General features: G+C 41.1%; 1 protein-coding gene across 1 annotated transcript in view; it reads right to left on the bottom strand.

Moving 5' to 3' along the window:
* EIF2AK1 (eukaryotic translation initiation factor 2 alpha kinase 1) overlaps window positions 1-12,073 on the bottom strand; it is a 27,742-nt gene that overhangs the window by 11,944 nt on the left and 3,725 nt on the right. The window contains exons 2-11 of the mRNA XM_023532771.1: window positions 10,785-10,943; window positions 8,151-8,284; window positions 7,050-7,087; window positions 6,259-6,358; window positions 5,736-5,816; window positions 4,992-5,091; window positions 4,442-4,499; window positions 3,835-4,156; window positions 2,552-2,663; window positions 1,679-1,798 (exon numbers count right to left, since the gene is read on the bottom strand). Coding sequence (XP_023388539.1) covers window positions 1,679-1,798; window positions 2,552-2,663; window positions 3,835-4,156; window positions 4,442-4,499; window positions 4,992-5,091; window positions 5,736-5,816; window positions 6,259-6,358; window positions 7,050-7,087; window positions 8,151-8,284; window positions 10,785-10,943 — 1,224 coding nt within the window. The remainder of the gene's footprint in view (window positions 1-1,678; window positions 1,799-2,551; window positions 2,664-3,834; window positions 4,157-4,441; window positions 4,500-4,991; window positions 5,092-5,735; window positions 5,817-6,258; window positions 6,359-7,049; window positions 7,088-8,150; window positions 8,285-10,784; window positions 10,944-12,073) is intronic.

Genomic DNA, 12,073 nt, shown 5'->3' with positions numbered 1-12,073 from the left:
TATATAGGGAAAAAAATGAATTAATTTATATGTTAATATGGTAACGTAACATGTGAACTTAAGAGGGTGGAGGTTTTATAGGACCAAAAACAAAATTTGATAAAAAAAAAAAATCCTGGAGTTTTTCCAGCCAAATAAGTTTAGTAATAAAGTAGAAACATACTGATTCCTCTGTCATTTTAAATCATAAACTTATTGCTGACCTTCAAGCGCAAGAACGCTACCTGCCCCCTCCTTCTCCCTGAAGGAGCCCACGTGGCTCTGCAGCACACTGTCTGCAGCACCTGCTCCACACTGTCCTCTGACACCAGCTAGCATGTAACTTAGGGACCTCAAGCACCTGAGAGACAGAAAAATGTGTGTGTGTGTAAAAGCAATGGTTCCACACAAGTACGTCTGCTACGGCTGCCCTCACGCCGAAGGGACCAACCTCCCTCCTGTGGAGAAACGCAAGGCAGGCTTTCGAACTCCCCAGCTATTGAGAATGGCCATCTTCCTTCGTCTCTCATACGGTTCCCACCTAACCCACGCCACACATCCAAACGGCCGGCAACCTAGAGCCAGTAACCACACACGACACCAGTTTGCCTTCACTCAGTGCCACAGCCTTTAGCCTCACTGCTTTAATCCCCTTAAAACAGGGATGACCCACGTATCACAGGTGAGGAAACGGACTGAGGGCAGTCACTGGCTCGCCCCTAACCTTACACCTGGCGAATGAATATTAGAGCCGCATCCAAACCCAGGTCCACCACTCACGGGACTACCAGAATGATTAACGTAAAATACAAGTGACATAAGGCTATCCGCACCGCACCGTGCTGGAATACGACAAAGTTAAAACATTTTAAAACGTTTTGTGAAGAAAAATAAACATCATGCTAGCAGTAGCATCATACACATCCTGCCCTCGCTGCTCCGACAGGCTGTCTGTGTGGATGGTACAGGGTTTCCAACCCATGCCATGAGGGCCTCCTCTCCCACGCGGGTTACAGGGCAACCACACACACGACTTAGACCATTCTCCTTTTCAGACACTGGCAGAGCAGGGCTCACGCAGTAGGAGACCACCTCACAGGGCGCTGAAGACCCCCCCGACCTGCCACGAGTGAACTGAGCAGCCTGACACATCCTAGTCATGCGGTAACCAGAAGCACAGGGGTGTCGAGGAGCTGCTGGAGGGAGACGCCATGTTTCTATCTCCACTGGAAGCTAACCTGAGACGTTGAGATTAACAGACCTATATTTTAGACCAAATAAAGGGTTACAGCGTCATCACGAGTGAACAGCAAATGAGTCATGATCTGTATTTCATTGAATCTACTTAAAATCAGGTCACTCATATCCTCTATTTTGATAATCGAATTCAGTGAATTCCGACTTTGGCCACACATTAGAATCTACAAGAGAACTTTCAAAAAAAACCAAAGGCCAACCCTCTCCAAGACCAATTATATAAGAATTAGTGGTGTGGTCCCAGACGATAACCTTTTAAAAATTAAATTTTAATTTTTAGAACAATTTTAGGTTTACCGAAAAATCAGAAGACAGTAGAGTCCCCACTTAGCGCACACCCAGTTACCCCTGCTCCTAATACCTTCATCAATATGGTACAGCTGTCACAACGAAAGCACAAATATAGATATAAGTCCTCAGTTAAGATTTCCATAGTTTTTACCTAATGCCCTTTTTCTGTTCCAGGATTCTGTCCAGGACACCATATTACATTTAGTTGCCATGTCTCTTGAGGCTCCTCTGGTCTGTGAGTGTTTCTCAGACTTTTCCTGCTTATGATGACCTTGACAGTTGTGAGAAGTACTGGTCAGGTATTTTGAAGACTGTCCCTCGACTGGGATTTGTCTGTTTTCCTCATGATTAGACTGGGGCTATGGGTTTTAAGAAGGAAGACTACAGAGGTGCTCTCTCCACGCCTCATCAAGGGCACACACTAGCGACTTGAGTTTCACTGTTGATGTTGACCTTGATCACTAGCTGAGGTGTTTGTCAGGTTTCTCCACCATCTTCTTTATTGACATCTTTTTAAAAGTTCCTCAAGTGATTCAAATATGCAGCCCAAGTTGAAAACCATATTTTAAAAATATTAACCTAACAATATTTCTAGAAGATATACAGCTTCAGCAAAAGGAGGGAATTCGGACCCTGATGAGACAAACTTTTGAGTGCATACCTTTCTACAAGGGTTTCTTTAAAGATTTTTTTTTTTTGGTAGGAGTACCATATTTTCAGGTTAAAAAAATAAAACAAGTATTTAAATTTCTTCTTTAAAAAAATTTTTAAAGACGGTTTCCACCCCAAATTATTCATCTAAATTCTAGCATGACTGTTTAAATATCAACAAATTACGTATCTATCACAGAGAAAATTTCCATATACCTATTTGTTTTTGAAAAATGGTGAAATGAGCATAACTGTCTCTTTGGTTTAAAAAAAGCAATTTTTTCCCCCCGAACTAAAGCACGTGGAGGCAGAAGGATGCAGGTCCTACAGTGTATTTCCCAGGCCAGTACTTACAGACCCACGTGGCACTTACATGCTGATTCATCCACACACTCCCGGCTCCGCCTGTTTCTCTCCACAATCCAGTCCCACAGCGAGAGCTCACACAGCTGCATCTGGATGTGCAGCATCAGGTGGTACTGCACCTAGGGGGCGACACCACACCGGCTCTCATCTGCGCACGATTTGTTCACATTATCCATTTGGTTAACAAACACTTGCCTACTCTAAGCCAAGCATTGGCCTAAGTAAAGAGAACAGAAACAAGAGACACAGGCCTGCCCAAGACACCCAAAGTCCAATGATGGAGATGGGGAAGTAACGCAGTACTTGAAACGCTGTGTCATAATCCAAGTGGGCAGCAGCAGGACCACTGGCATTAGACCAGCGTCAAAGGGCAGACGCTCTGAGATGGGCCTGAAACTGTTTGGTCTGCTCACTACATAAAGTTTTCGAAGCTAAGGTCAAGCATCAAAAAATGGCTACATGGGATTCTGCATCTCTGTGGATACTCCGAAGTATACACACACTTTGGCTGGCTTCACATTGTATGTAATAACTTGTTCATGGAAAAGAAAAGCAAAAATTAAGCTCACTGTGGCCCATTCATTAGGCATCCAGGACAATTTTCTGAATGTATTAAAGAGAAATAAAACTATTCCGGTTAAAAGTCTCCCAAACTGAACGCGTCTGTATTCAGGTGGACCTGTTCAAAGTTTTGTTTCAAAAAAAATAATCCACACAGAGCCACACATTCCTGGTAACGAGAACTAATTCTGCGTGTACACACACAGTTCTGTAATCCACCGTGACAGGTCATGTGCAGACGCTGTTCATGTTCAAGTTTTTTTAACGATATTCAATGCTGCTGAGGGTACGTGGGAGTCTCACCAGCGTCTTAGCCTAACCCTCCATAAGAGTACCCCAAAAACTGACCTGGTAATCCTACTCGGACTCTCACTAAAGCCATGTTCCAAAATGTGGAAACTCTGCATAAATATATTTTTATAGCACAACTCTACCTATACAACAAAAACAGAAGGTGCATGATGATTTCAACTCCAGGGGACATGTGTGAGAATATCCAAGGGATGGGAAGACCCAGTCGAAAAAGGATGAGCAGGAGTTAATGACATGAAGGACGGAAGACAAAGGCCGTTTGTCAAGGGAGAACACGGAGAGAAGAGCCTGGACACAGAGCAGGAGAGCTAGGGCAGAAAGAGGGAGGAGTCCAGGGAGGGGTCAGCTGAGAAGGCCATATCTGATCAATGATTATGGGTAAACATTAAATCGGTAGGTTCTGAGAAAGCCATCTACCTCTGTCTGCCCCAACCAGTTTAAGTTTTCTTCGGAAGATTCCTCAGTGGAGTTCTCTTCTAAGTCTGAATTAAGCCTAACTGACAGCTGATTCTCAACAATCGAACTGGATGACAAACCAGCCAAGTCGTTTCCTTGGGGCTCAATGGATGACTCAAATTCATCGGCATCTCTTGTGACTAAACTGGTGGTATAGTTCACCAATCTGTTATTCTCATTTTCAGGGCCAGGTTCTGCTAAGGATTTTTCTTTTTCTGAGGTGAACTCAGCAAAGATAATAGATGAGCTGTTACTTTCTTCATGTTTAACATCATGTTGATCTCTGGAGAAAAAAACAATAAAGATAAAGATCAATGTCAAAAAAATTTACTCGATTGTTCCTTAAGTCTTTGAGTCTTACTGGTAAACTCCTAAAAGAAAAAATGGCATCAAATCTGTCTAGCAGCCACATTTATTTAAAATACTGGCCGGAAATATCTGAGGAGAAAATAATTAAACATTTTGTAATGAAAAGAAGCAAAAGGAAGTCTAAAACACTCCTGGGCTCCTAACGCAGGTTTGACAGTAGGTTCTGTCTACCCCGTAAAGTCCACACCGGTCCACATACCTGTCGTTCTCCTGGGTGGAGATCACTTTCAGAGATGGCAACTGAATAGAAATTCTATCTGCTGAACAAAAACAAAGACAAATCGTCAAGCAGCTCGATTTTCTAATGCACAGTCAAAGGCAGAGCTAAAATATACAAATAATACCAAATGAGATAAGTCTAAAAATGTCATGACCTTCTAGCCAAACACAGCAAGCTTAGTCAAATGGCTGGGACATTTTAGAAACCATAAAGCAGAGCAGTGGCACCCTGGGGTGTCAGCAAACTCTCTGTGCAGGCCCTATGGGACTCTGCTGTTGTAACAACAGCTACGGACCACACGTATGGATGAGCCTGTGTTCTCATAAACCACTCGTTGAAACCGAAATGCTAAATTTCATAAAATTTTCACAAAATATTCTTCCTTTTGATTCCTTTTAACTATTCAAAAATGAAAAAAAAAAAAAATTCTCAGCTTATAGGATACGCAAAACCAGTGGAAGGCCCCATTTGGCCCGTGGGTCAAAGTCTGCCAAACCTTCAGCTCCATCACCCCGAGCTTTCGGCTCACCTTGTGGCCGGGCCACGTGAACGTGCTCTATCCAAGCGGTGTGATAGCCCACGATGTTGGGATGCTGCAGACCCGCCAGCACCTTCACTTCACGAAGGACCTGTGGAGGAACCATACTTAGATCCGGCTTTTACTGGCAATTTGTTAAGTGTTCGTGGTATCAAATACTACTTGTTCCAGAGCAAAACAGTAGAAACCCCTCTGTACAAGCCATCGAAACTACGTTAAAATAATGGGAATATTTTTGTGAGACAAATGCAATTGTTACAGCGACAAAACTTAGAAGTAGATAGCACTTTATATTTTGCACAGCTCATTTATAATCATTCTCCTGTAAGTCAGTCCAGTCTGCAGTGTGTATAAAAACATGGTTGTCACCACTATTTCAAGGGTGGGAGACAGAAGCGGCTTAGAGGACTAGGTCATTTACCCAGGACCAAACAGCATGTCAGGGAGAAGACCGGTACCTGAACTGAGCTCATGTTTTTTCTTAACAGGCTGTACGGTACATGAATAATTTACTTAAAAAATTAATTTCCCCAGCAATGACCCTGAAATGTGGTCAATCTGAAATGCCTATAAAAAATTAACTCAAAAATTTAGTTTTGATGTTTATTTTACTATAACCCATTCTGAGTAAACTGGAACTCCATGCCTAGTATTTGCCAAATACACACCCATACACACACCTCTTGTGAAAAACCTACTCGATTATTCAAAGTAAATAAATTTTGAAAACCATACCTTCATGCAATCTGTCTTAGTTGCTCCCTTAATCAGGATTTTTTTAATTGCGTAATACTGACCATCTAATTTATTCCTGACCTAAAAAGTGGAGGAAAAGACAGAGTATATTGAGCCATTAAAGTCCAAAGGAATAAGAAAGTTCTTTTCACCTGAGCTTAGATAATCCAAACTATTCAAAGAGATAAAATTAAAGACATGTGTCCCCTTTACTATGCCCAGGAAAGTCGGCGGTGGTTGCACAGGCCTCTGTAAGGCCCGTAACACAGTAGCACAACCTTCCAGCAATGCATTTTTAATAAAATACAGAACAAACCCTCAAAGTTTCTAGAATCCACCTAAACCATGATTAGGAAAAAAATAAAACCTGCCCACTTCCCCGTAAATGACAAATCTTAATAAAAAGTAAACATACATGATTTCTAGAAATTTTCCTTCGACCATTTTAAATAACGATAATGAAAACAATTCTTCAAAATACATTTATTTAGCGTAGCGAGTCAAAAAGAATGCAGAAAACAACCTTGTATACTCTTCCGTATCCCCCTTTCCCTAAGATGGCGAGCTCTTCAAATTCATTTAAGTAACGTGAAGTCTGTGCTTCGAAGGCGGCTTCCCTTGATCTGAAAGTAAAATACAATCAGTCGATGTAAAAACATGAGAGCATCGACACGTTCCGGGTTCACTGCACTACTCATAACCAAAGCGCCTTTATCACTAAATTGTGCTAATTTGAAAAGGATGAGCTAAAATAAAATTTTTCATTCTCTGTGAAGAAAACATTTGCTAAGCAAATCAACAGTGTAATAAATATTAGCGAGGGGATTGTTCACCTAATTTTAAGTATTTTACCAGTAATTAGTTTTTGATGACTAACAGGCAGAGAAGCTAATTACTGGAGCTCAGTAATAAAGGCACTCAAATTTCTTAATGATCTGACAAGTTACAGATTTTAAATTAGCTTTTTCTTTTTTTTTTTATATACTTCGCCCCGCCCCCAGCATTTCTTAAATATAGCTGAAATTCAATGGTTTTCCCCTGACAGAGACTGGGTATCAATACGTGAATTAAGGGTGGGGCTTATGAAATCCACTGTAAATGGGGGAAATGGGATCAAAAGGAGGGAAATGAGAAGTAAAGCGAATCTTGGAGCAGTAATTAACTGCTGAGAACAAAGTTCTTAATTTTCATAAACTAGCCTAACTGCATTATTTTTTAACCCCAAACAAATTTCTGATTAACTCAGGATTCTTAATCCTGACTTCTTTTGGATAGTTTAATCTTTACATAATCACAAAAGTACTTGATACATACCTGATCTTCTGAATATGAGAATTATCCTCACAAGGATCCTAAAATCAAAATTATTTTTAAAAGCATTTTGAGAATTTCATGGAATAAGGAATCTATCAAAATTCAATGTCATATTAATAGTCCCAAATGCTTAATCAACACTGAAAGCAAAGACTCGATAGTTTTTTCAATATTACCTAAGCGTTTACCATTGAAAATATTTCTTAACCAAAAGATCACTACTAAAAACGTTACGTAGCCCAGTTATCCACTGACAAAGCTGAGAATGTGCCAAGATGCTCCAGCAGCAAATAATGTTTATTTTACCTTCAAAATATATGCAGAAACTGACCACTTCTCCCACCTCCACTGCTACCACCATCTCTTCTCGCCTGTATGGTTGCACCTGTCTCCCTGCCTCTGCCCCTGCCCCTGCCCCCGTCGTCAGTCTATTCTCAACACAGTAGCTGGTGTGGTTCCATTAAGATTTGCCAGATTATGTCACTCCTCTGCTAAAAATCCTTCATTGCTTCCCATTTTATTGAGTGAAAACCACAGACATTAAAATGGTCTCAAGATCGAAGTCCATCCGACCTTCTCGCTGCCCTGCTGCCCCACCTCTCCCCCACGCTCCCCTTGCCTCCTCGACTCCAGCTCCCCACATGCCAAGTGCACTGCTACCTGGGGTGTGACTGTGCCCTCACCTGGAGTGCTCTCCCTCCAGTATCCACATGGCCCGTTCTCTCTACTTCAGCCTCAGGCCTTCCGTTGCCATCCTATGCAACATTCACGTTGTCTAAGCCCCTTCGCTTCCGGATGCTTCTCCTTACCACTTATCACAATCTAAAACCCCATTTATTTTTACAGATTTTTCTTTTTCTGTTTGCTCTTCAGAACAGAAGCTCTAAGAGGGCAGATATTCTATTTTGTTTACTGCTTGAATCCCAGCACCTACGCGAGAGCCTAACACATAATAGTCATTCAATATTTGCTGAATAAACGAATTAAAGTTAATGTTTTTATAAACCTGTATTATAATCAGGATTTCATGACACTTTAGAAAACAGTCCTCTTGAAATCAAAATGTTTCTGTCACATACAAAGTCCGTACTTCGTGCTTACCTGACGAACTCTTTCTTTGGCTGACCTCATTAAATGAGTAATGGCTCTGTTGTGATGCAGTCTCAATGAGCTAAACTCATCGCTACAGGTGAAAGAAGACAGCAGCCCCATTTTGATAAAGGTCTGACAGAGTACTAAAAAAAAATATGGAAAACTATTCTTAGAAAGGCGACAATGAAAGAGCAATTTTAAAGAGTACCCTGTACATAAAGAGTAATAACAGCCGCTATAAGAAAAAAGTTACATGTACACACACATTACAACTTGAGGATTAATCCTCTACTGGCGCAGCGACAGCTGGTACACTCATTGATCAAGAGTCTATCTATAATTATCTGCCACTGAACGGTCATTGGTTTACCGTGACTGCTCAGTCAGTAAAGGACTAAGCGCCATCTTTGAAAAAGGCAGGGAAAAATGTAAACAGAGTGGTCTTCCCGCATTCGAACACATCACACTTTGCTGGCAGGCGCTGAGATAATAAAAGCAGAGTGGAAACAAATGATCAGAACAGACGACGAAGTGAATGTTAATTGTTGTTTTCTATTATGGATATCTTTCACCAACATAGTACAAGCGTGTGTGCGATATGTGTACAGACCAAATACTGGGGGAAAATGAAGTCTGAAGTCACACCAGCGGGCTCCTCAAAAAAAGGAGTTTCTACAGAAGTGCTTGGCTTCTACTCATTCAAGGAATACAGATCCATAAGGATATTTTTCTATAACAAAACTCTGCATTTAAATTATCAACTAACTGAATCACATCAAAAACACTTAAAGAAACTTTAAAAGTTCAGTCACTTAAGAAGAAATTCAAAAGTATCTTAAAATCAGCAGCATGTCTAGATTACTTTAATTAGGAGTGAGATTAAATTAAAATCATTATCATCTGCTTTTCTATACTGAGTCTGATACAATAATGACTAGCTACCAATACTTCAGAACCTACAGAACACGTATAACCCACCTCCCCATCACATATTCAGAAAATAAGTGTACACTGTACAAATAATATTCACAATTTTTCATGTCCCATCAAGCTCATCAAAATGATAATCCACCTTAAAGTAAAAGCATTACATTCCAAGATCACATTAAGGAAATCTATAGGTTTGAGGATTTCTAACACCGAACAAGACTTGGAAAGACTTTTTTGGTAGAACAAGATCCTTAGAACCTGTGGTTGGAGCTATTAAAGAAGGCACGATGGTCTCAGTCAGTGAGATGAACCAGAAACACCAGTCTATAATTCTGCTCACTTCTGTGCTCAAGTTTCTCATACAAATAATTATGGCAGGAATAAAAATAGAAATTTTCAACAACTGTGGTATAATAATAGATTTGGTCTCTGTCTCTGGTTCTTGGCACACAGCTCCTAAAACTCCTATAATTCCTAAGTGCTAGAGCTGCTTGGCGCATCATTTCTAAATTCCTAAGACCCCAGGAATCTCCAGAGTGATGAGTATCTATTTGGATGCTAATGAGGCGGCTGAGGTCCCCTAGAGAGCTTCAAGATGGAGGCTTGTCACCAGAAAGACCAAGCCAGTGATGAGAAGCTTGGAACTTTCAGCTCCACCTCCATTCTCTGGGGGAGGGAAAGGGCTGGAGATTGAGTTTATAATTGATCGTACCAATATGATGAAGCCTTCATAAAAATCCCTAAAATACAGGGTTCAGAAAGCTTCTGGGCAGACATACTGACGTGCCAGGACGGTGACACACCCCGACTCCACGGGGACAGAAGCTCCTGCACTCTGGGCCCTACCAGACCTGACCCTATGAGTCTCTTCACAGGGCTGTTCCTTGTATCCGTTATATATCCTTTATTACACAGTAAACCTGTAAGCATAAGGTCTCCCTGAGTCCCCTAAGCCATTAAAGCAAGTTTTCAAACCTGAGGGAAGAGGGGATAGAGGATATCACAACTTATATCCAAGTCGGACACAAGTGTGGGTAACCTGAGGACCCCCGGGGACCCAGCACTTGCAACTGGCATCTGAAACAAGGGCTGTCTCATGTGACCGAGCCCTTACGCTGTGGGATCCGACACTGGCTCCACGCAGACAGCGTCAGAATTGAACCAAATTGTAGGACACCCAGCTAGTACCCAAGAACTGGTCAGTGCAGGAAAAAAACCCACGTTTGGGTTAAAGGTACTTGGTGTGTAGAGAAAAAGTTTCCTATTTGACAACACAAAATACTGCTGTTCCAGTGTCCGCTGGTCAAGGACTGGTTCAGACTGAACATCTGTAACCTCCATTTACCTGCTAACCGACTAAAGCAGAACGGATCTTCATCAATCACATGAATTATCAAGTTATAGATACAAATGAACTATCTTTTATTTACTTAAATATGCACAATTTTATGGTTATTAATCTTTTGACGCCCCATAATTATATTCATAAGGAGTTACCCAAAGCAAAACATAAAATGAATTTAAGAAATATAAACTAGGAGACCCCCTAGGAATACCAGGCGCTATAGGTGTAAAAAAAAAAAGAAAAAGAAATATAAACTATTAACACTTATTTCAAATTTTTATAAACCTGCTGCTTCCCAGACCCATCGCATTAAATAACATAGTATTTTTACAAGTTTTATTCAGCAAGATTAATTTATTCTTACTAACATTTAAACACCTGTCTTGAACGAAGTGCGTTTGGTTCATGCACATGGCTCAAGTGTTCCAGCAAAGAAACAAGCAATAGCTGGTTGGCAACTGCAAAAGGGAAACTCGGCTGTTGCTGGGGTCCTTGCAACACCTGCAGTTCTGCTGGAACATCGGATTCTAAAAAATTAAAAAAAGAGAAAATTTTAGTAAGCGGTAAACATATTTCATAATGATAAAACAGCCCATTAATGAAACAAATTCTTTAAATTTAAAGAAATAAAAAAAATAACAGTTAAGCTGAGTGGGGTTAATCAAGACAGACTTTCTGGAATCTAGTTTTGAGATGAATTCTGGAGGTTGGAAGACTAGCAGAAAGATGCCATTGGAGGAAGGGAGAAAGTCTGGGTAGCAGTGATGTATACGAAGGTAGAAATAAATGAATGAATGAATGAATGAATGAATGAATGAATAGTCAGGCAAACAGGCAGGAACAGGAAGGCTTCCTTCCGCCGAGAGGACAGCCCAGACCCAGAAAGAAGCCTGGCGGGGGGAGGCAAGATGGGCGGAAACCTGGCTCTGAGCACATGCTATGTATGTACCAAGTGCTTTTTACGCACAATCTCATTTAATCGTCACAAGACAGTGAGAGGTCAGTGTTACCATTCCCACTGCACAGATGAGGACACTGATCACACAGAGGGTAGGGAACTTGTAAGCAGGCAGATCAGAGCAACTCGCAAGTCCATCTTCCTCTTTCCATTACGTAAGACCAACCAGACAGACGAGTTAGAACTTACAGGTGAAGGTACTAAGTTCTGTTTATTTACTACAGTGAACAGACCAAAAACACAATGAAGGGAATATATTTGAGTAAACTGTTCTGGAAACATGTAAATAGGGAGCCTGGAAGGAGGCATGCAACAGTTAACAGGAGAAGTTAGGATGAGCTAGTAAAGGATGTCATAGAAACATGGAAGAAAGAAGAGGTCCCAGAGATATCAAGACAGACATGGACTGGCCAGCATTTAAAACACTAGGAATGGGGATGAAGGTGTGAATAAGTGGAAATTACTAAGGGGGGCTGTTTGAGGAAAGATGAGACGCCTCAAAAACTCTCAATAACTGTTGACCAACTCGGTTAGAAATGCCTTGCAGAAACAGGGGCCGCATATCCTACACCTGCTAAAAATTGTCCTCATTTCAAATATTCTATTCCTAAAGGTCCTGGAAAAGCCAGTTTTCAAATCCAGACTTCATTCAGCAATTTCCTCTCTGACCTGCAGGTGGCCAAAAAAAGACCTGCATGT

The sequence above is a fragment of the Pteropus vampyrus genome, unplaced genomic scaffold, assembly GCF_000151845.1.
Source record: "Pteropus vampyrus isolate Shadow unplaced genomic scaffold, Pvam_2.0 Scaffold90, whole genome shotgun sequence".
In the NCBI taxonomy this organism is placed as follows: Eukaryota; Metazoa; Chordata; class Mammalia; order Chiroptera; family Pteropodidae; genus Pteropus; species Pteropus vampyrus.
Note: the sequence above shows the minus strand (reverse complement) of the source record. Positions and strands in the feature narration are given on the sequence as shown.